The following is a 24,629-nucleotide window of genomic DNA, read 5'->3' as shown; positions in this document are numbered from 1 at the left end:
CATCAAAGAGCGTTTCTTATGCTCTGACTTAATTGCCGCAAAAACAGCATCTTAAGGTCAGATGTCTCATTTGGCCTCTATTCAAAGGCGGAACTGCAGCATTGTGCAGCCTGCAGGGCACCAGGCAGTGCTGCATCAACACTTCCACAATGCTCTCTGGCTTTGGAGTTCAAAAGAGCGAGGGAGAAGCTGGAAGACATCAGGAAACTTGACTTTTATTTTGCACTTGGGTCTTTTCCATGACAACATGTTACTCATTTTCCCCAGCTGGGGGGTCCGGGGCCCACTGAGGTGTTCAAAGAGCATCTCTTGAGCTTTAGATAATGTAAGTGCTTTAAATGCAAACGTGTTGGGCCTTCTATCCTATCAGGTTATGCAGGTGTAAACGTGTGAGTTAAATCAGGAGTTTTCAAAGTTTTTATACCTAGAACTACGGTACATAAAAAAATGATGACCACCATCTCATGACTAATATTAAAATTGGGGATTTCGATACCATTTTCAGATCGATACCAGTACGATTATTCACTTTTTGAGTATGCACCGCTACAGAGTACTGATACCTCTAGTACTTTTCTAGTTTTCTAGTACTTCTATAAAATATCATTTCATACAATGAAAAAAAATTGGGAATAAAGACCTTTCTTTCTGAAGCCATTGTCAATGTCAATCTGCCATAATATAGCGCCAACTACTGCTGAGTAAGACTTACTCAATGTCAGATTTTGTTTGCGTTAAGTATCGGTGGCTGGCATCAGCAGCCTCCGCGAGTTCCGATACCTTAAAGTAAGGCTGGTATCAGCACGATACTGATGCCTGGTATTGGTACTCGCTCATCCCTAATTACAATGCAGTAGCATAGTCGGCCTAAGTGCTCATCGAAAATGGAACTTAGGTTTTATTATTATAAAAGCATCATTTATGTTATTGTATGTCCGTAACATTATGGACTGTTAAAGAATTACCATTGCATAAACATTTACACATGGATGAAATTGAAGTGTTTTGCACATAAAAGTTTAATTTAAAAATAAAATCTTCCCAAAATAAAAAAACTCTTCAGGGTGTCTGTGTGTTGAATTTAAAAGTTAAATACAACTGAACTGTACTTAATGATCGCTTCGCACACCACACTTGGAGAATTACTTGGATGGATACAACAGATAAATAGATGGATAAATAGGAATAACTTTCTCATACACATTGGAGAGGTATTTAAGTCAATTTTGTGTATTTATGTTTCTCCCAACAGTGCCATCTTTTACCTTCACACCAACAGGTAAATACACGCACACAAAGGTACACACATACGCATGTATATGTAAACCTTATGACTTGTCATGTTTTGTCTTTCCAGTGGCATACCAGAGAGGTGGAGAAGGAGTGAGCAGTGCTGGAAGGTAAGAAATGCTAATAAATACAAACCGGGAGCAGTCAACAAAAGGGGGAATAAAAGTCATTTTACACTGTGCAATGACAAAGAAGATTCTAATCTAATATAGTTGCCACAATTAATGAAATGAAAAAGTATGACTGAACGTTAAAGAACAAAAAATGAAAATTTTAAAATAAAATGCAACAAATGCGTATGATCGTATCAAAATAAATACCATGAAATGTTGAATAAAAGGGCATTCAAGACAAAATAGGTCAAAAGGAAGAAAAGAAATACCAAAAAAAGGGAATATACATTACAAAAAATTACATTAAAGGAAAAAATGTGGAAAAAGGTCAGTGTAAAAAAATTACAATATTGGCTTGAAAACAAAGAAAACAACTGAAATAAAACATGAAAAAGAAAAAGTGTGAAATTCCATCTACACCACTGTTTGTTTTTTTCCAGAACCTTCATAGATATTCAACGACCATATGCTCTTGAATTTTACAGTCAGTTTCAATTAATAGTCATTGTGAAATGAATGCAAATTATGTCACCTTCTTCTCCACTCTACTAAATGTGTGAAGTGTCAGTCGAAAAGACGTCATGTGAGCCTTTTTAAAGATCCTTAACAGAAGGCTTCAGCTGAAAAGGGTTGGGCAGGGTGTACTTCCCCTATCTGTTCAACAGAGGGCGAGCTGTGACTTCCTAGTGCAGCAAAAAGAGGGTGTGGAATGTGGGGGCGTACATTCAAGGCCACTGTGAGTGAGCCACTAAAACAGTGGAGAGGCCCATTCAACCACCAGGCCGCGCCGTTGCATCACTATAAAACAATAACGCACACATACACACACGTATACTCTCTTTATGTAGTGGAATGGGATTTTGTATACAAGAAAAACAGCGCAGGTCACGGCTTGTGAGCTGCACGAAGACACATTCTGTCGCTCTAAGACACACACACTCCATATAATGCGCCACAAATGTGTGGTTCACTATTCCCCATTTACCTATTTGTGGTATTTTTTTTCTGTGGAGTCTATCCCAGGCTAGTCGCTCACAAATTTGCAATTTTTGTACTCTTCTGAAATGCGCTGGGGTGCCGCAAGATGGCACCAAAGACCTGGCTTATAAGGAAAGTAGTAATTGTCAAGGAAGTATGCTGAACTGATACATCTCAACTGCGAGACAAGTTTTGTATGTGGGAGAGGAGCCAATTTTAGCCCGGGTTGTTAGTGGATGTTACAGAGAGTCTTGACATCATGTGCATGAACAAATAAGTGCATATTTTCTAATTACTTCGGCGTTGCACCATTTCTTCGATCTTTAAAAGGTAAAACTGTTTCGCTCAAAATGTAGTTTAACACATTCTTCCAAGGATAACTTGTGTATTCAGCTTTTTCTTTGGCTTTTCCCACATTATTCTGATCATGACAACTTATTTTGAATCATTAAAGTTAAAACTGAACGTCAATGAAATTATTAACTTCCATATTTTAGTTTGGCCTAATCTTTATTTTTTAATCTGAGCAAACGGAGTTTTAGTTTTTGTTTCATTTTTCAATTTGAGATATGATTCAGCAGCGTGTGTCGTGCATGGCGATGGTTGCCGGGCAGTTTGGGACTGCACATTTAGCAACATTGCAAGTGACTTTTATGCGTTTGACTAATCCGGGCGGTCTGCTAATGCTGACGGGGGCTCAGCAAAAGTGTTGTCGGCTTTGGGCAAGACGAACACACACACAATCTGTTCAGCCGGAATTGTTATGTTTGTATATGTGTGCATGTCTGTGTGAGTCCAAAAAGTACTAAAGCCGGATTTGTAGTTTGCCTCTTCTCAGCTGCTGGATGAATAAACTGCACATAATCTTCCCTTTGAATTGTGATATTACTGCACTTTATTCATATTAACGGCATTGGGTTGTGTGTTGTTCACCATTTACCACCGAAATTAAGTTGCATTGCAACTTTTTTTTCCTCGTAAAATTACAAGTGTAGGACTACCGTACTTCTCTTTTCCATGAAAATATCTTGAAATAATTGTTTTTTTTTTGTTTTTTTTTTTAACTTAATGCATGCAATATTACAACATTTCTTTGACTTTTGCAATGTTACAACTTCTCTTTTTGGTAAATTAACATGTATCTTAATACAGTTATAACTTTTTTTTGAGTGAAGAGCTTTGTCTTGAGACATAAAATTTGACATACAAGTGAGCTTCAGTTGGAATTGTAAAACAGTAACTAAACCCAGAGATGGGCATCCCATCCCAGGGATGGAAGGCCCATTTTGTGGATGTACGTACAGAGGACGAGAATACTTTTAAAGAGAACAGAATAAGCAAGGACGGAATGCAACATAACATTGCACATGCATAATCTGCCCTCTAGTGGTTCAACACATGTAATACCATGGATTATGCCATTTCCCTGACCGACAGAAACGCGCCCAGCCTGTTTTGTGTGTGTAATCCGGGATAATGTATGTATTCGGCATAGGAAAAAGGTGGTTAGCAATTTTGTTTGGTTAACTAACCTTATCCCTTTGCAGTGGAAGTCTTTTGCTTCCTCCAAAAAATAACCTTGCGTTATTTGGCAATAATTATTTTATTGCGAAATAATTAACTTAACCAGCATATCGTCGCTGTCCTGTGAACAACACATATGTCCAATGTTGGATTTTTTTCTTTTAATTTTCACGTTAATGCGATGTCTGTAATGCGGAAAAACCATTCATGTAAAAATACGAAAAATGAAAAAAAATTGACGTGTCTTTCATAGGACAGCAACAAAATGCCCTTTTGTTGTGTTTTCTGGTCCATGCTGGTAGCTAGTTACACCAACATGGCCAGCATATTGTTGCTGTCCTGTGAAATAACGGATGTCCAATTTTGTAATTTTGTTTTAATTTTCACATTAATGTGGAAACTCCATTCACGTAAAAAAATTGGGTTTTTTTTTTTAAATTGACGTAAGTCTTTTTCACGGGACACAACTATATGCTGGTTTATGCTGGTGTGCACCCATGCTGGTTTGGGGTTGATTTGAGAGAAGAGTGATATGATGAATTTAAGTTTAAGTGCATGTTTTGTTGCAGTTTTTTGTTTCAAATATTAACACCTTTCATTGCTTTTGTGTTTTTGGTGCAGGCCGGGCCTTCTCAACATGGGCGAGTCGGCCACACAGCCCTGGCTGGCCGACACGTGGCCCAACTCGTGCTCCAATCACAACAACTGCAGCATCAACTGCTGCGCCGCCGGCAACGGCAACAGTGACAGCAACCTGGCCACATACAGCCGGCCCGGTACGTGAAGCACAAAAACAACACAACACAACACTAAAGTCACAGAAAATAAGAGTGCGCAGATAAAACTAAGGTGGGAGCTACCAGGAGGAAGTAAAGTGTGATATCTGGGTTAGCTCCCCCGAGAGTTCTCTCTTATCCTGTATGTGTGTGTCTGTGTGTGAGTCTATCTCTCTCTCTCTCTTCACAAGCACGACCTGCACAAAGGAAATATTAGGATTAAGAGCAGGCGGCTGTGTTTGATTTCTCCCAGGCAGAAGTTGACATGTTTGCGGGTAGGAAATAAAAAAATAAAAAAAAGGGAACGCGCCAAGAGAGAGAAGAAACTCGATATGTTGCTTTGGTGCATACTGTGAAATGTGCAGGTGGTGGTATACAACATACAATAACAAAAGATAACAATTCTTAAAAGCTGAAAATCAGCTAACAGGCTACCTAGCTTCCTAGCTAGCAAGCTGCCTGTCTAGCTGGCACTTTATCCATTTCTATATCTGTCTACCATTCTGTTATTCTATCATATCTACAGTGGTGGACATCCTGTCACTGATGGATGCCTGTTTGCTGATCGTTGACGAGACACCTTTTTAAAATGATGGACTGACGAATGACAGAAGTGGGTTTTCATCTGTCATTGTAATCGTCACTAACCGCGTCCGTCAGTAACAGTCCGTCACTGTCAGGAGCCCGTGTGATGTTTTTTGGGGACTTCTGACGGACTAACTGACGGACTGACTGATGGACTGATGGACTGACTGACTGACGATTACAATTCAGTTCATCACGAAAAATGACGGACGGGTACCCTGGCCGTGGACTAATCACAAATCATGAACCAGATGAAGCTGTCATAAAATGCTCACCTCTACATATCTATTTTGTATCATTCTGTCTTTAAAGAAGCTAATGCGCTACCCGGCTACCTGTCTTTCTAGATGTGTCTGTCTGTGTGTCTATCTATCTATCTATCTATCTATCTATCTATCTATCTATCTATCTATCTATCTATCTATCTATCTATCTATCTACCTGTCTTAAAACCTGCAAAGCTGCTACTGACAATGATAAGATCTGGGCAGCTCCGTCCATCCTCGCAAATGCTCACCTAAGACGGGCAAAGGCAGAAAAGGGGCATGATCTAACATGCAGCCTTCACATTTATGCTGTCTTCAAAATCTAAACATAATGTGGGCTGGTCTCCTCCCTGGCTGGCCCTGCCTATGGGGCTAATCTTTTCCAGCTGGTCCCATGCTCAGAGCAGGGCACGCTGACTCTGAGTTTTAACTGATTATGCGATGTGATCTGTAGTTCCCATTTTGTTTTTTGGTTAACCTGTTGGCTAATATAAAGCCATTTATATAGATTTAGATTCTTCAATGTATATAACTACCTTTCTCTTTAGTTACTTGTCAGTTTATCTATCTATTTATACATATCCAACTATGTATACAATTACAAACAGCTAACAAGTCTAGCTTCACTTGTTTGTCTAGCTTCTACTCTTTCTTAAAAGCTAGCGACCTTAGCGTCAAAATGGAACAAAGTATGTTTGGTAGGTTTGGAAAAAGGTTTATTCACTGTAAGTAATCCTTGATATGCAATAAATGTTGCATGTGTCCAGTAAGTGTACACACTCACTTGACGTGCTGTGACGTGTTTAACAGGAAGTAACAGGCCTTTGCATGACATACGTGCATGTGCGTGCGTGTGTGACATTAAGCAGCTTGCTTCAAAAATTACAATGAGTAATTATCCAAACGCGTCTTCAGCTCACCCCTACAACAGCCCCGACATTTTGAAAGCGTTTAGCCAAGCGCGAGCTGCCTCAGTCAGTAACCCTCCCCGTGTCCTTCAGCCGACTGCATCGCCAATTACAACAGCCAGATGGACAATAAGCAGAGCGGCCTGCTGGTGCCCGAGCCAGGCGTGTACGGCGACGTCGACCTGTCCAACAAGATCAACGAGATGAAGACATTCAATAGCCCTAACCTGAAGGACGGCCGCTTCCTGGGCGCCGGCGGCCAGCCCACGCCGTACGCCACCACGCAGCTCATCCAGTCGTCCATCATGAGCAACAACGCTGGTGGAGGGGAGCTCAATGACAAACACTGCTGGAAGCCCTCTGGCGGCGTCCTGCAGCCCAAACAGGAAATCCAGTATAGCATCATGGAGCAAAACAAGCTTAACAAGGGTGAGTGTGCGGAGAGGCCCCCTCGCCAGCAGCCCGGTGGCACCGAAAGTCCTCATCGTCACCATTCGCCGCTACCTCCTCCTCCTCCGCCGCCTCCTTCTTCTTCAACCATTCCAATCTGGAAGTCCATCAATGACTCATCTTGATGCCGTCTCTCTTCCCTTCAGCTTGTGTCTATGTGTTTAACCATCTTACCCAGGGGTGTCCAATGTCTGACCTCGGGGCCATTTGCGGACCACCATTCAGTTATGAGCCGTTGCATGGGCTTTATTATTTTTTTTCACACTGATCTTGATGATCTTCTGCAGATGCTAAAGCATTTATTAGAAAGCTCTCATGTCTAAATATATGTAATAAGCATTCTTTTACGTACACTGATGGGCTGGTTTTAGCGTGTTTAATATAAGGCCATACATTTTTCTGTATGTTGCCCTTTGGATGAAAACGTTTGGACACCCCTGATTAAAACTTCATCATCCGCAACCACCATGTATCCGCTCATCTATTTTGCTGCTATGCTTTCTGGATCATCTCCAAGGCTCATCCGCAGTGTCAAATTTCCAAAAGGAAAAGACGGCATTGTCTTTTGTCATTCGATTTTCAGCACCTTGCTAAACCCGAGGAAAGGCATTTGGGGGCTTTTTTCTTTGGACGTTTGCATGTTTAAACACCTCAAATTAATCTCCTAGCATGACTTGCTAACACCACTAACATTCTGAAACATGTCTACTAAGGCTGGATTTATCCTGCAGTGCTCAATACTGATTCACTGCTCATATCGGATTGTCTCTTGCCGTATATACATTTTAACCTGATGTGGTGCTTTTTTCAAATGTGTTTGTGTTGCATTCACGTTGTCACGTATCTCGAATGTAACGCGAGACTCTGTTTTTCTTTCGCCGTCTTTTACACTGCCAAGGCACATATCCCAATTGTGCCATTTGAGAGCAAACAATTTGAATTGTATTAGTTGAACCATGCAGCGTACATCCAGCCTGTTTGAACAACTAGAAATGTGAGAGACCTCGCACCACAATGTTAAAATGAGCAACAATGCTCCCTTACACCAGACGTTTTTCATGGAAGAACTGTATGACTAGACAACGACTCCACTCCAAAATATTGCTGAACTTGAGTGACCAACCTCATATCGTTGTCATTTCAAATTGTAGGTGTAAAAACCACATGCCCAGCACATTTCTGTGTAGTTGCTCTTAAATTGCTGGTCCTTATTGAAGAAATGTTGCTCTCCCCTCCCCATTTGCCAATCAGATCGCTACAGAGGCGGCGACACCCCCATGATACCGGCCACCATCCCCTACAACCACAGCCACGACAGCCACACCGGGGGCTCCTACAACAGCTCGGACCGAGGCAGCAGCACCTCAGGTAAGAAACCCAATTCATCCAATTTGAATTGGGATCACAATTTGGGCTGCCATGATATAATTAACCTGATCAGCACTATTTTAACATTTCGAATGCGGGCTCTGCTGCATTTCTAATGAGGCGCTTGCCCAACTAGTAGTCAGCCAACTACCAGTGGTTGAACGCATGGATAACTTCTTAAACTGCGGCAGGCTTGCCTATACGGATACGGATGTCTTTGAGATGTATTCACACTTTGCATTCTGCCACGATCATAATTCAAATAACACCAACCCAGCAGAGTAGCGTTTTTTTTTTCCAGGGCCGAACCAAGTACTGTAGTTAATTGTTAGGCTTTTTCAAAGTAATAATAATTAGCCGATTATGATCTTACTTTCTTAAGGCTTCACTAAATTTCCAAAATAACAAGCAAGTGAACCCTGCTAAATCATGATGAGAGAAGAAAGCACAGCAAAAATTGGAGATGAGGACCTAGTGCCTTGAAGGCGATCAGCATCTGTCTGGAATTGTTTTGGATTTAGGGCAAAAACAAGTTAATTTATTCAGCTAGTCCTTGGTGAATTTAAAATTATTGGGTATTTAAAAAAAAAAATACTTATCATTGTCGTTCTACAATGGTAATCCATTCATGTTGAAATTTCTTTTTGCACTGGAAACTGGTTACATATTGTGGAGTAAAAATAGTGCAGTTTTCCCAAACATGATGATGAATTGTGATTATGATATTGATCAAAATAATGGTGATTATCATTTTGACTAACGTTTGATGCTCAACATCAAACATTAAACTAATCTATAGACTTCTTTATGTTCCTATCATTAATTTTGTTCTTTGTAAGTCATTATGTTGTTTGCATTTATGTAACTTTTATGTCCCGTAATTGGCTTTGCTTAATTGTGGAACTGCCACTTAATTCTGTCGGGGGGGGGGCCCTCTGGTCTTCTGGTGGACAAGGACAATTGGTAACACATTTTAGAAATGCCATGCAAGGCTGCCACCTTAATGCCACATCTCCATTCTTATATTACATTTCAAGTTGCAGTCATTAGGCCTCACAGCTCATTGGTTCAGACTCTTGCTATTAATTGGACGCACTTTTTTCCATTTTCTTTTAGTGCCGGGGGTAACGCCTGCCTTTATTGCACTTCCCATTACTGAAGCACTTAAAGGCACGTGGACAACAAAGTCTGAGCATCATTCATGCATTTATTCTGTGGTCAATTCACACTCTGCTAGTCAACTGTCAATCATTTGGGGTTGAACACATGGCGGTGCAAAGTGCCCTCTTGGAATCGCAGTTTAATATTATTCTTCCCGACTATGAATTGCCTTTTGGTAAGTGTGTTTATCCTGGCGAATGTTAAGTATTTTAGGGGTCCCACAACACTACACCCACAAAACTCACTTTGCACCACCCTCAGGAAAAAAAAAATATATATAAAATGAAATAAAAAATGCTCCTTTCACCAGTTTCATCAATTGACACAAAAATGGGTGGACAAGCTTATCTTAACAGCAGAGATGGGCATCATCAGTCCGTCAGTGAGTTTCCATTATACTTCAGGCAGGCCCACTTGTGCCCAGTCCGTCACTCATCCTCGACAGCCAATCGGCGTGGAGAACGTAATTTCCACAACACAGGCAGGCGCTGCACAAACAGACATGCAGCCAAAAAATTAAAAAAATAAATAAAAACAACAGAAACACGCACACCACTTGGTAATTGGTGAAATTAAAACAACACGGGACAATGTCATTGCGGTCTGTGGGACTGAACACTGTTATAGTTTTTCTTTTTTCTTTAGTTGGCTTTGTGTCAGGTGTGCGGCACTTGTGTGTGACGTAGTTTGGCTGTCAACCACTAATGGACTGGCAATGCCCACCTCTGCGTAACAGGATGCATGAAAAAATCTCAAGGACATATGTTCAAAATTAATCAGTCAGTCTGGCTTTTTGGTTTGAAGTAGTCATTTTGGGAGAATTTCAGGGTTCCTACTTTGACGGACTCCAACTAAGCCCCATTCGGAAGCAGATAACCTAGACATATGGGCGACGGTAAATCGCCAAGCTTTGTTGCCGATGTCATCTAATGTGGGCGGAGCATGTCGTTAAAGTTTGATGATAATTCAGAGAATTCACCATAAAAAACGGGCCCCTGGAATGTTACAAAAAATATCCCCCATCACCTGTTTTGCCAATCAACATGAAAATGGATGAACATGTTAATCAAAACAGGGCGTGAAAAAGGGCATGTGAAAGCGCGTTCATTGCTGCTTGCAGCGTTAATTCAAGTTGTTTTTTGTGTGTGTTGTCGAGCAGGCAGTCAGGGTCAGAAGAAGGGAACGCGCACCCCCAAACTGCCGAAACAGAGCACAATGAATTGGGCCGACCTTTTGCCTCCCCCACCTGTCAACCCGCCCCCGTCGCACAACACCGAGGACTACTCGCTGTCATTGGAAGAAAGGTATGGTGTGCCCAAGGGGGGTTTAATCTGTGTCAAACCTTGATGGAGGGATGCCATGAATATTTACCACATGTTTTCATGTGTTGAAAAACATGCGCGTCTCTGGCAAATGATGTGGAAATAATGAGCCTTCACTTGCCTCTCCGTTGTTGGCAGCTGCGAGCCAGACATGCAGTGCTCCATGCCGCCCTCTCACATGTACCTCCAGCCCGACGAGCTAGAAGAGATGGAGGAGATGGAGCGAGGCCCCACCCCGCCCGTCCGCGGAACGGCCTCCTCCCCCGCCGCCATCTCGTACAGCCACCAGTCTACCGCCACGCTCACGCCCTCGCCGCAGGAGGAGATGACGCCCATGCTGCAGGAGCAGCCTGACAGCCACGAGCGCAGGTGCAGTAGTCCCAATACCATGTTTTCTGTCAAACAGATTTTATTTTTATATGTTGAATTTAGTTTACAATGTCATCTAAAAGTTTGTTTAAATGTGTTTCAATGTTATTACAGTATGTGGGAAGGGTATTTTGAAGGTGAAGTCAAATAAAAAATGTTCTTTACAATAATGTGTTATGCGCCTCCCCACTAGTTTGAACACGGTATTCTGGGTAATATTACATTTGTGGAATATGATTTATGATGAAAAATCACTCGTTTTTATTAATCTCAGGTGGCAGCCATTTTGCCTTATACTGCCACTTCCTTTCGACTGAAAATGACATTACAATTGCTCAGGGCTCAGTAATGACGAATCACGGCTCACCTGTTTTCTGGGTTTGGTCATGTGATGATCGAAAGCTGAGCCCTTAGGTACCGTGCTGGATAGGTGCTCTCAGGGGTCACCCCTATGTTTAGCGAAACTGGTACCTGGCTAAATGTCCCCAAAATATCCACAGATGGCCCTGAGACAAGGTCCGAATGCGTTCAAGTTTTTTTTGTTCTGTGTCTTCTTAACATCATCCTGGACCCATTCTTGTTGTCTTGCAAGGCGTCATGCTGTGAGCCCCCCGCCCCCTGCTGGACCCCTCTCACCTTCACATACATACGCCTACATCGCCAGCACCCTGGATACTGATGGCATGGAGGAGGACAACGAAGAGCAGATACCCGAGGAAGACGAGGACACGGACGCCGAGGTGGCCAAGATGCACTACACCCATGCACACCCCCACCATCCGCAAATGCACCCGCGCCGACTGCTGCTGCGGGGCATCGAGCAGACGCCGGCGTCTAGCATGGGCGACCTGGAGAGCTCGGTGACGGGCTCCATGATCAATGGATGGGGCTCCGCCTCCGAGGAAGATAATGTCTCCTCGGGGAGGTCCAGTGCCATCAGCTCATCCGACGGGTCCTTTTTCACCGACGCCGACTTTGCGCAGGCCGTCGCCGCCGCCGCTGAGTACTCAGGCCTACGGGTAGCTAAACATCCCGGGATGCAAGGCCAGGAAGGTGCAGCGCTGTCAGGTAAGTTGTAAAGAATTGAAAAAAAATACTTGTTTGAAAAAAATGGATTGTTTTAAAATATAATTCAGTTTGGAGCTTTACTGCCATCAACTTTCATAGATTTTAAGGATCCAACTTGTCAATGGGGTTGAGGTCAGGGCATTGTGGTGGACACACAAGCACGACTTAACTGACATAACCCCTGCTGCCTTTTTTGTTTTCTTAGCGCGGAAATACCCAATCACCCCGGCAGGCCATCGTCCGGGCAGCCCGGTGTCCACTGATGGCAGCATGAGTATGGCCGCGGTGCACAGGAGGCCTCCGAAGAAGCAAAAGCAACACCCGGCAGTGGGGAACCAGCGACGTGAAGCCTACAATGAAGGTAGTGCCCCATTCTTGACTCCAACTGATCACCAATGACTAGAAAAACAACAGTTATAGTTACAAGCCATTGCTTGGTTCATTTATTTATTTTTCATTTTTTTGTTGCAAGCTATAATTTGAGTACGAGTAAGCTTCCGATATGCCGTTACTCAAGTTAAAAAAAAAAAATAAATAAATAAAAAAAAGCAGTAATTGTAGCTAAAATTTAAAGCCCGAGTGCTAGTAGTGGTGTTGGTGTCTATTATCTACCATCGAAGTAGACAGCGTTGAAATTATTGATACAGTGCCATTTTTGGTAATGGTATAGCTAAACTAACAGTTGATGCTAACGTAAGCTTTGTTGTCCACAAAGCTACACAACAAACAAGGGGTAGCTACATAGCAGCGGCAGCCATTTATCTGCACAAGCATGCAGATGGTTTCTAATCTTTCCACAAAGACAATGAATGAATGAGAAACGTGTGAAATATTGTCATGTCGGCTCGGTGTGTGTGTGCGTGCCTTTGAATCATCTTCCCCCATGGCTGCATAACATCACGCAGAGGCTGAACATTTCACTCGAGTGGGGCCGCAGGGCTTGCTTGCTTGGCCACTTTTGGCTGACAGCAGGATGGCCCGCTCGCCTCTTGGGCCACTTCAGGAAATTGATGATTAGAAATATAAAAAACATATCACCGAATGCTAAAGGTTTTTTTTTTTTTTTTTTGCGTACTTTTCCTGGCATTGCTTGTTGCTAAGCAGAAAAAAATGGCATTGCCAGCCACGCCCACGCGGACTCCTTTGAAATGTCTGTTCCTCAAGGTCTTTAATGTCGAGCCCAAATGTCCCCAAGCCTTTGAACTATTCTTTTAGAAAAGCAGTTCTTTTCTTCCTTCTTTTCTGTATTAGTTGCTAATGCAAAGTGCCGAGTGCTTGTTAAGGCATAATATCGTACAGCGTGAAAACCTCCCTGCTGCGCGAAGCGGCGTAAATGTATTTGTGCACACTTGATTCAGGCGGTGTGCTGCTGGCCGTCCTCTTTAGTGTCAGCTGCCCTTGAGTGTTGGAAGCACTTGACAGTGAGATTTAATATCCAGCTCAGTGGGAGCCAGCGGAGCGGCTATATATTCAACACTCCCACCCCCATCGGCTTTCTCTTCCTCCTTCCATACTCCTGAGATTCTTTCCCCATCCTCCTCTTGCTCTGTCTTTGTTTGAGTGGCGAGGTCTCGGGCCTGACGGCTTCGTCCGTCTGTCTTCCTGCTGATTGCAATTGATCTGAATGGATTGTTTTTCATTTGGTGGTTATTGCCTGCTCCCAGTTCCCCTCTTTCTCCCTTCCTGTCTCTCTCTGCCCCTGCAGCCCCTGTATGAACTGTGTGGTTTGTGGGCTGAAGTTGATCAAATGGAATTCAGGGGTGGTGGTGATAAACAATAATAGTTAGTCAATAATAGTCAATAATTTGATGTTTTTTGTTGTTGTTGTTGTTGTTTAGTTTTATGTACATTTTCTGTTCATTATTCTTTCTTATTATAGTATTTACTTTATACATCTTTTTGTTTGCCCCAAACAGAGAATAGCGTATCCTAATGGCATGTTAACTTGATTATTAACTCTAAGCTTTAATTCTTATTATTACGGCTACAGCTTTCACAGTATATGCTTGTATTTTCCTCACACATCTCAAACATATTGCTCTCCCCAGACTAAGAATATTCTCCCATAAATGTATCTTACATTGATTGAAAACAAGGGTGGAAACCATCCGAGTCTCAGCTTTAATTCTTATTCACTTCATGACGGTTTTCATTTTAGGATCCAGTATATTGTTCTATTTTTTTATTTGCTCCAGACTACTGTATTTTTTTCCACAAAAGTCCATGTTTTTTCTTGCTTCAGCAAGAGAATATTCATCCATATTAAAGTGATTTAAATCAGTAAGGGGAAAACACCTGACTCTCACCTTTAATTCCTATTCTTTTTATTATAGCTTTTACATGATCGCATCCAGTCTATTCCTGTATTTGTTTTGCACCAGACTAAAAATAGTCTCCCGTAAAGACACATTAAATTGATTAAAAACAATCGAGATGAAAAAAAACCACCAGACCATCACCTTTAATTTTTCTTATTAGAAATGCTTTCATATGACAGGATCCTATATCCATTCCTGTAGATTATCCAAAGGTCTCAATCATTTCTTTTTTTTATTTGCTCCAGACTGAGAATAGTCTCCCATAAAGATGTATTAACTTGATTAAAATGCCCTTTGCCTCTGCCACCAGCTTGCCCGCCCCTTTGACCTCCTCATTTTGCTCTTGTTTGCACAGTCCATGTGGAAGAAAATAACGTATACCCCACACTCCCTCCGAACCACCACCACTCCACAACCCTCCTGCTTCATATCCCTTGATTCCTTTTGTCTATGACGCTTCAGTCACATTTTGTCCCAATTCACCAAACATTTTTTTTCAATATTTCATCAGAAATGATAACTTTGGATTACTTTGAGTCTTTCTGTTTACTGGTAAGTACTTGACTTAAGTTGTCAAGTGTGCCCATGATGTGGTTTTATTTCCTGTGTTTCTCGCACAGATCTTCCACCGCCACCCATCCCTCCGCCGGCGGTGCTTAAGTCCCCCACACACCCCTCCAAGGTGGCCCTGGAGGGCCGAGGGGTTGTCTCACCGAAATCGGGAGACAAGCGAGGGGCACCGGCAGCGGTAGGCTTCCGAACCAAAGAAGGCTCGGACCCCAGAACCAGCTCATCGGAACGCAGGGAGGCCCAGGAGAGACAAAAAGTGCAGGGGGGCAAAGGCGGCCACAGGGGGCGCCAACAACCAGGTACAGCACCAAAAAAAACGCAGGAAGTCGGCCATTTTGGTTGATTTGCTATAACTCACCAAGAGCTGAGAGTCACTTTTTGAAAATCCACCCTCCAAAGCCAGTTTTCATTAAGAAACATTAAATTTGGTAGTCAAACTTGAGGAAGTCTTCCATTTTGGTTTCAAGTAGACATTTCTGGGTCATTTTGGCCATTTCTGTGAAAGAGGAACTCCCCCTAGAGATTTTATCGAAAAATATAGATTTTTTTTGTCATTGCATTTGAGTGGAGCATGACTGGCTGAAGGTTGATGACTGGCCATAAAACTCAAAACTTGAATAAGTGAGTTGGTTTTGACTCCTCGTGATTTAGTCAGGCAATGCTTAAGTGCATGGTTTGACATTGGATGTCGACGGGGAATTTTCCTAACACAAAATTATTATCAATTAGGATGAATTAAATGAACTGGGTTTTTTTTGTTCTTCTTTTTTTTAATTCAGCCTTTGAAGTCAGTTTTGACACATGAAATGTAGTAGTCATGTTTATGATTGAGTTGACCCAGTCTCAAGAAGTCTCAAGAAGCCATGCCCGTAAAGGCACAGGAAGTCTGCCATTTTAGGAGCGTTTTTGCCAGGGATGTGGTGGCCGTCGGTAATTTCATGATATTCCCGAACAGCTGGTCCATTCCTGGCCCAAATTGGCAAGCATCAGGGCTGGTCCAAACCTCCCCAGCCCCACCCGACGCCGAATCCGCTACTGTGCATAGGTTTTAAGTTTTATTTTTTTCCAGAAAAAGAAACATTATTTTCCAGTGAAGAGAGAATTATCTTACCTTACATTTAATTTTGAAAAAATAGTTCTTTTCACTCCAACTTACAACCTATTTTAAAGAACACACAAGATGAACGTCATCGCATTTCTGTGCGTGTTGCATGCCGTCTGCACCCCCGTCGATGAATACGTCGATGTTTCAGCACGTTATACATAACACAACAAATACAATTATGTTATTCAATTTTTTTGTTGAAAAATCTCCTGAAGCCAGTTTTGTTAAAGAACATGAAATTTGGTAGTCCTGTCTATCACGAACAAACCCACAAAATAGTCTGAAGAAGACAAGCCGTAAAAGACATAAAAGTAAAAGTAAAAGTCTACCATTTTTGTTTGACGCAGCTATTTCAGTGCGAGAGATTTTTTAATGGTGACTACTTGTGCTCGGTAGGTACAGAGGACATTCTGCCCTACAGCCGACCGCAGTTTCCTGTGGTCAACAGCCCACGAGAGCCCAGCTCCTCCAGCTCCATGTCCTCCAGGGGCTCGGCGGGGCGGCGGAGAGGCGACGCGGGCCACAGAAACCCGCTTGACGTGAGCCTCAGCACCACGGGGGCTTTTCAAACAGGAAATGAAGAGCTTGAGGTACCAAACATTGTACGATTATCAGAAAAGTGTGACGCTAATATAATTGCTTTGCCCTTTTAGACGGTGGAAAGCTGAAGAAGATAAAAAGGATGATTCTTTTTTTTTAATTTTTTTTTTTTTTTTGCTGAGCACCCTTGTTTTCTGTTTTGAATATCTCAGTATTTTGCCGCCATGTCAGCTGCCTCTCATACCATACATCCCAGAGTTTCCTTACATCCGGAAAACATGTCGATGTCTTCTTTTATATCTTCTAATTTATCACACCAGTGGGGAGATCAAGAAATAAAAGAATGGTTTGTTTAAGTGGGCCGCTAGGATATTTATGTTTAATTCAAATGCAATATGGAGTGAAGTCTTGGAAAAAAAAAAAAAAAGGCTCGAGAGTTTCTTTTCGTCGAGTCGGCACACATGCGTTACTGTAAGATGCAAGCAGAGAGGGCTGGACTTTAAGTGTGTAAATATACAGTACGTACAGTATGTAATACATGTCATCCCATTGTGGTACCTCAATTTGTCTTACCCCCTTTTTTTTTTTTTTAATGCAAATCCTAATTTTATTATAGCAGTAAACATAAATATTTTATCATTTCCAACCATGTTTGTAAATTGCAATATTATTTAGCAACCCTAAGAGTGCCACTTCGGGATTTGTCTTTGTTGTTTTGGGTTTGTTTTTTGTAATGCACTGTTATATTTCATATTGTCGTCAATGTTATTTGCTTTTTTAGTTTGTTTTACATTGGTTTTAAAAGCACAATCACTAAACTTTATTTTAAACCATTCTGTCTAACCTTTTTGTCTTGCCAGCAGGAAAACGCAGGTAAAGACAAAAGAGTCAAGTTAATTCTGATGATGATGACGATGATTATGATGATGATGATGTTCATAAGGTTAGCCGTTTTACAAAGGCACGTCTCCATCTCCAGTTCTCAAGTGACGGGGGGAGCAGTTCATGTGTGTCACAGCTGCAATGTAAATATTTATTTGGCATTGACCATAATATCAGCGATTGCACATGAAACTGACTGAGAAAAAAAAAGGAAGGCTTACATTTGTCGACTAAATGCACTTAAAAGAATGTCAAGTCAAAGGAGTCACTTTGAGGCAAGAGGAGGGATCTGGAGACGATGAAGAGTCTATTCGGTGGACAAAACAGGCGAAGGCCTTCCCCGTCTTTTTCAAGGGAGCAAAGGGTACTGTTGTTTATTCATAGGACATCTGCAAACATTTGTTTCGTAATGCAAAAAAAAAAATAATAATAATAAAAAAAAGAATAATAAAAGAAAAAATCAAACTCATGTGTGTACTTTTTGTCTTTGTTCATCTTTGATGGTTAGTAATAGCATTTACATTTTTTACTTATATCGTGTCTCAGACAGTGTAGGATCAAACCACAACAGCAAACAGGCAGACAAATATAAGAATGATGAAGAATGTGATGCTCAAGAATCATCAATGTTGCACTTTTGTTTGTATCTATTTTATATTTTACATATACAGTAGTTTCTACAGTACTGTCATCTTTAAAATGTTCCTGTTTGTATTTATGTTTTATTATTTTAACATTTGTGTTTGCCTGCAAAATGTGTTCAGTAGTTTTTGTTCAATAGTTTGTTCAACTTTTCATTCAATCTTTTTCTATTTTTGTAGTTCTGCATTTTTGGTAATTTTATCAGTTATTGCTTTGACTTGTGCAAGTGTACCTAATGATTTGACTTGTGCCACTCCCAGTAGCAAATCCCTGACTTGCTTAATGCAATAGTTCTGATAAACTTGATCATTTAGCTCACTATTTGACAGTTTTCCCAGTGTCATTTTAAATTCAAAGAGTATTTTTTTCGGCTATGGGGGGTCCGAGCCGTCTTTGTGACTGATGCCCCTACTGCGGTTTTCTGTGCAGATTTATGACAGCACTGCATGATCCAGCTTAATTTGCACTCCTACCTTTTTGGGCTATTAATTGTGGTTCCTGCATGCTTAATGTGCTGTTTGCATACCAATACATCTGCCTGCCCTGACAGGCCCAGTGATCATTTTAAACAAGGAGCTCTTAGTATGCGCACGCTGTACTACTTTATCTTGGTCGAAGTCACCCCGGTTGTAGAATATCTGTGGATAAATGGTATTTTAGGTAATGAAAAATCCATCCATCCGGCATAATCGTGTGTATATTGTATATTTTTATTTAATATTTAAGTATCTTGTTACTCTGATTGAAGTGAAACAGCCTTTTGGTAACCATAGAAACGGAGGAGCATCTTTAAATTAACAATAATGAATACGTATCAACAGAGCTGGGCATTTTACTAAAATTTCCCAGTGCATTCACCTCACAATGCAGAGGTGGTGGGTTTGAATCCGGCTCTGGCCTTCATGTGTGAAGTTTGCATGTTCTGCCCGTGCCTGCGTGGGTTCTCTCCGGGTACTCCAGTTTCCTCCCACTTTCCAAAAACATGCACGGTAGGTTAAATGGACACTCGAAATTGCCCCTCGGTGTGATTGTGAGTGCAAATGATTTTTTGTCTCTGTGTGTCCTGAGCTTGGCTGGCAACCAATGTGTACCCCACCTACTGCCCGAAGACAGCTGGGATAGGCTGCAGCACCTTCGCGACCCTCGTGAGGATTAAGCCATATTGAAAAAAAAGGATGGATGGATGAAAATGTTGGATCTGTAGCCAGAACGTCGGTGTCTGATGAGAGACAAGTGATGCAAAAAAAAAAAAAAAAGGTTCTCCAAGCACATCTGCAACAGCGTCTTCATTCATGACAGCACACAGATGTTGGCTTAATTATCTTCTAGTTTGAGAAGGATGCTAATGAAGCAGTTTGGGCTGTCATACACGGGACAAAATCACTAAGAGAAAATGAGTTTTCCCGCCGGCTGTGACCTTGTTTAATCGTCTCGGTTAAATATTGCAGTACAAACAAAAGACTTGAGGTGTTTCTGAATTTTACATGACTGCACATTTTAAATTCTCCAATCCTCACATTGAAAGATAATCTTGTTGGATATCTGAGCTACTGTTTTATTTCCTGGGATTTATTCTTTTATTGTCTTTTATTCTCCATCATAAATACAATAATGTTCATTTCTAGAGTTGCTCAGTGTGATCCTTGGGGTAGGTTAGGGTTAGGACTTTGAGGATGGCAGTTCAAATTAGGGTTTGAGGCTGTTAGGGGTTTGGATTAGGGTAAAGTTAGGGATTAGTGCCAGGGTAAAATTTGGAACCTTTAAACCACATTTCTCCCAACAGTTTGGTTAAAGTTGGGGGTTAGAGTTGTAAGGTTATGTTTGGCTTTGACGTTAAGATTAGGTGCTGAAGTTAGTGGTTCGGGTTAGGGTAAAGGTATGGGTATGGTTTAGTGGTTTAGTCAGTGTTAGGGGGTAAAAGTTGAAATTTGGGGAAGAGTTGAGGTAAAGATCTTTCAGTAAATTTTAGGGTTTGGATTTAGGGTAATGGTTAGGATTTGGGAGTAAGGGTTGAGTTAGGGGTTACACTTGGCACGGGGAGAACATGCAAACTCCAAAAAGGAAGGCAGGAGACGGATTCAAACCCACGACCTCTGCATTGTGAGGTGAATGTGCTAACCAGTCGACCACCGTGCCGCCACCAAACATTTTCAGAGCTCTCCAATGTGATTCAGACCGGAGGTTAGACTAAGTAACATTTATGTCTCAAGTCTTGACCTTCTGGTTTCAAGAAAGTCCTGAGTTTCTGCAGCCCAGAAAATCAAGCAAGTCAAGTCGAGTACAGTAATTTTGCTCAGGAACTGCATATAATCGCACATTAGCCACTTACCACTTAATAGTTATACTTGCATTTTGTTAGCTACCCTAAAGTCTAAAGCATTCACAATTATTTAGTTTTTAGTAGTTTTGTTTTTTTAGTGGGTCCAAAACTAGTCAATTAATAGGTTTCCCAATGAAACACATCACCGACCTGATGCTAACTAAATTTTTGACCAGCTCTTTGCTGGCTAAATTATGATGTTATCTTATTTAGGATGAAGTTTGATGTTGTAGTTAGGGATGAGCGGTATGGGCAAAAAAAAAAAAAATCTCTATTTTTTTCCTAAAAACTCAATAACGACAGAACAATTATGGATATACAGCGTTTGTGAACAATAGCTCTTGTTTATATTTTAAATTGCTTAATACAGCTTCTGAAAAACATAATGATACTCTACGGCAGTATTGACCAATGAAGAACTAAAAATTATGTTTAGACTTACACTGATTTTTGGGAATATTTGACATTTAAATGTCTCCTATTATTCAATAATGATATGACATATATAATGATGTAAGTACCGATGCGCCACTGCCAACTACTAAAGCAATCAGAATGAGAAAAGGTGTTTACTACAGCAGTTGGAATGGGGAAAAAAAACTTATTTGATATGTGATTTGTCTGAGTTGTGTAGTTTCACCCAGTGAGAGAGAGAGAAAAAAGACGTTGTCATGACAACACCCATTCTCATACATTGGCCCCCGTATTCGGAATAAATTTGAATAACAAAACTGCAACTTACCGAAAAGTGCATTTTCCCACTCATTCATCACTGTGACATGTAAACTTGTGACTTTATTCATGTTTGGTTGTATCCTGGCGTCTCACTAATAAGCCATCGTAGCTTGTGCAACATGCCCCGGTAATACAGGATAGTTATGAATGATGCGGACTACAAAGCGTGTAAACTGAATGTTAACTGAACAATCCAGGCTGTCACGTTTGACTTGCTCGCTAAAGTATTGTGTGCGTACGTTTGTGTTTGTTGACTCAACTCTGCGACTGTTTTCTGAGTGTGTGTGTTTATTAAGCTTTTGTTTAGCATGCTTGGGGGCTCGCCAAGTTTTCTTCGTAATCCATATGGATCGTGGTGGAATCGAATTTCCCTTCACGGTGACCATTTTGTCACATCTAACAATGTTATTCCCACCGATGTCAGTTTTGTCAACCCCAAACCATTTACAAACTACGGACGACGTGGACTCGCGCCTTGCTATGATTCCCAGCTGCATCCTCCTCCATATTTGAAATATAGCACGGCTGCAGTGCGAATAGTCACGTGACTGGGTCCTGCCCGCTGATCACTTCCTCCTCCTCTTCCGTCAATGCACACTGATTTGCCCAATGAGGATTTCATAATTTCCTCATAGTTTGCAGCCACCGACTGACAAGTTAAGCTTTTCGAGGCACTATTTATACTTGATAATGAAATGGAGTTTGGGCCTCAAAATTCTGTTTCACAACCTCCTAACCCCACTCTTTCCAAAAATAAAAGTAGAATTGTAAAACTAAACTCCCAAGAATTTCTTTGTAAATCTCTGTGTATTCAAAGCTACTGGTACTATACTACTTTTAAGATAAGCGATGTGGGTAATGGAGGATCATCCTGAGAAACCAATGATTCTCTCTTTGGTGCATACCGCCACTTATAGAGTCAATACAGTGTGGGTCGCGTTTCCGTCTCTCTTCAGCAAAACGTGCACCCGTCAATAGTTGACTGTGAGGTCCGTGCGGACTTGACCAGGTTAGTGATGATAACACAGACAGATGAAAATCCATTTCCATCTATGCTTAATCCGTTTTGTTTCCCGTCTATTATCTAACGTCAGCAAAACAGGCGTCTCTAATTGTCAGACGGAATGCCTACCTCTGATTGTATGTTTGATGTTTGAGTTACAAATATGGCATGTTGCCGTTCTATTTTTCCTGATGTGTTCAAAAAACAAAGCCCTTAAACTCAAATGTACACCTTTTTCCAGCTCTCTCCATGACAGCTGCCTAATGAGTTCGACTCTGCACCCACATGCACTACACAAAAGATAACCTTTCAAATGCAAGAACACACTGACTTGAAAATGTTGATTCGCAAATGTAAACGGGGAAATTGTCATGTAGTTCGAGTCTTTCGCAAGTTTTAACCAAGCAAGTCCCAAGTCCTAAAATTGGCAACTTAAGTCTGACTGGATTCAAGTGATGGAAGCATTTGTGACACTTCTCATCAAGGTCCTTGTGGTCCTGGTCCAGTCCTGAGCACCAGATGGAGGATGCCAGTCAATGCTTAGCATGGAGACCATCTCTGGGGAAGAGCATCCGAGTGGAGCCCTTCATACAACCATCTGCTGGGCCAGACTTTGTCCTTATCTCCTTATGCTCCGAAGTCTGTTTAAAGTCCCTTTTTTTGGCCATCTTAGTGTTTGTGTCAGTGACTCCTCATAATATTCTGACATTTGTCGTACTGTATATTGCCAACTTGTTCTTTTATAACAGGACTACTTCATTCACATGACTTTTTGTAGTTATTCTATTATTCTATTCCTGCATTTCCTATAGCGCTAATCCTGTTCCGGTCATGGGGAGCTGGAAGCCTTTCCCCACTGACATCGGGCCAAAGGTAGACCACACCCTGGATTGGTCCAGGATTAGTCTGTTTTTCAGCCAGTGTAGGACCTGAACCCGCGAGGCCTGGACACAAGTCAGGTGACTGTACCAACGTATCGGTAGTGACTAGAAAGTTTTTCAATTAATATTAAGGCAAGCATTAGGGTTTCAAGCAAGGTTTAGGGTTGAGAGTTTGGTTTCATGCCAGATTTATGATTCCAAATTCAGGTTTCAAGACACGGTTGGGGTATGATTTTTGGGTGTCAAACCGGCATTACACTTTCAAACAAGGGTTAACGCTTCAAGAAAGCGTTTAGGGATTATGTTGAGGGTTTGGGTTACAAATTAGGGTTTCAAGCCTGGTTTAGTGTTTGTAGTTGACGTTTAATGTCATGGTTGTTGTTCCAGACAAGACAATATTGCAACTAATTAAGGTTAGTTCAAACAGGTTAGGGTTTCAAGAAAGGGATAGGGTTTCAAGCCAGACTGCAGGTTTGAAACTAGTGCATATAAATCAGTGTTATGTTTTTTTATTCAAGGTTTGGTTTTCAAGTAAAGCCTGGTTCACACGGCAAGATTTTAAAATTGTCAGCCCGGTTCCAAACTCTGACAGACACCACAAAAAATCATGGGTGTAACAGTTTTGAAAGTAACGTGGGTGGTGTGCAGCCACACGGCAAGATCAACACATCACACACGAACCGCTTCATTCACTGATATTCACACATCAGATGGAAAATATTGCAAGACGCTTTGAGAATAAATGTGACTTCCGAGTAAACAAACATGGCGGACGAAGAGGCAGCAGGGGTCCCAGATCGTGTCATGATGGTGGCGCTAGTTTGTGGACTTTTTTTTGCAGGAAAAAAACTATAGTTTGATACATTGGAGATCATCATTTCATCATCTTTTGTCATTGTCCATCCATCCATCCATCATCTATACTGTTTTATCCTCACAAGCGTCGCGGGGAGCCTATCCCAGCTGTCTTCAGGCAGTAGGCGGCCCCTGAACTGGTTGCCAGGCAATCGCAGGGCACACAGAGACAAACAAACATACACACTCACACTCAAACCTAGGGGCAATTTAGAGTGATGAATTAACCTACAATGCATGTTTTTGGAATGTGGGAAGAAACCGGAGTACCCCGGAAAAGCCACGCAGGCACGGGGAGAACATGCAAACTCCACACAGGAAGGCTGGAGCCGGAATCGAACCCACGACCTCTGAACTGTGAGGTGGACATGGTAACCAGTCGACTACCGTGCCTCATCTTTTGTCATTGTGGCAAATTAAATGTCATATATCAAACGTACTAGAGGTATCTGTGAATACTCAGACAGTGACTAATCGTACTAGTTATTGTCTAAAATTAGGGTTCTGACTCAGGATTTGGGCTTCAAATTAGGGTTTCAGGGTTGTGTTTGTCCAGGCATAGTTGTGTGCAGGTGGACCTAATATAGTGACCCGCGAGCC

General features: G+C 41.6%; 1 protein-coding gene across 3 annotated transcripts in view; it reads left to right on the top strand.

Moving 5' to 3' along the window:
- Positions 1–18,024, top strand: part of robo1 (roundabout, axon guidance receptor, homolog 1 (Drosophila)) — a 276,461-nt gene extending 258,437 nt beyond the window's left edge. For all 3 annotated transcript variants that reach the window (XM_086035532.1, XM_086035534.1, XM_086035535.1), the window contains 12 exons: positions 1,253–1,279; positions 1,358–1,400; positions 4,527–4,681; positions 6,534–6,869; positions 8,142–8,258; positions 10,579–10,723; positions 10,880–11,110; positions 11,703–12,178; positions 12,384–12,539; positions 15,117–15,365; positions 16,568–16,761; positions 16,825–18,024. In XM_086035532.1, coding sequence (XP_085891658.1) covers positions 1,253–1,279; positions 1,358–1,400; positions 4,527–4,681; positions 6,534–6,869; positions 8,142–8,258; positions 10,579–10,723; positions 10,880–11,110; positions 11,703–12,178; positions 12,384–12,539; positions 15,117–15,365; positions 16,568–16,761; positions 16,825–16,839 — 2,144 coding nt within the window. In that variant the 3' untranslated portion in view covers positions 16,840–18,024. The remainder of the gene's footprint in view (positions 1–1,252; positions 1,280–1,357; positions 1,401–4,526; positions 4,682–6,533; positions 6,870–8,141; positions 8,259–10,578; positions 10,724–10,879; positions 11,111–11,702; positions 12,179–12,383; positions 12,540–15,116; positions 15,366–16,567; positions 16,762–16,824) is intronic.
- Positions 18,025–24,629: the final 6,605 nt, after the last annotated feature.

Source organism: Filicampus tigris, chromosome 7, assembly GCF_054856515.1.
Source record: "Filicampus tigris isolate MCC_2025a chromosome 7, RoL_Ftig_1.0, whole genome shotgun sequence".
NCBI lineage: Eukaryota > Metazoa > Chordata > Actinopteri > Syngnathiformes > Syngnathidae > Filicampus > Filicampus tigris.
This window is presented reverse-complemented; position numbering and strand designations above follow the sequence as displayed.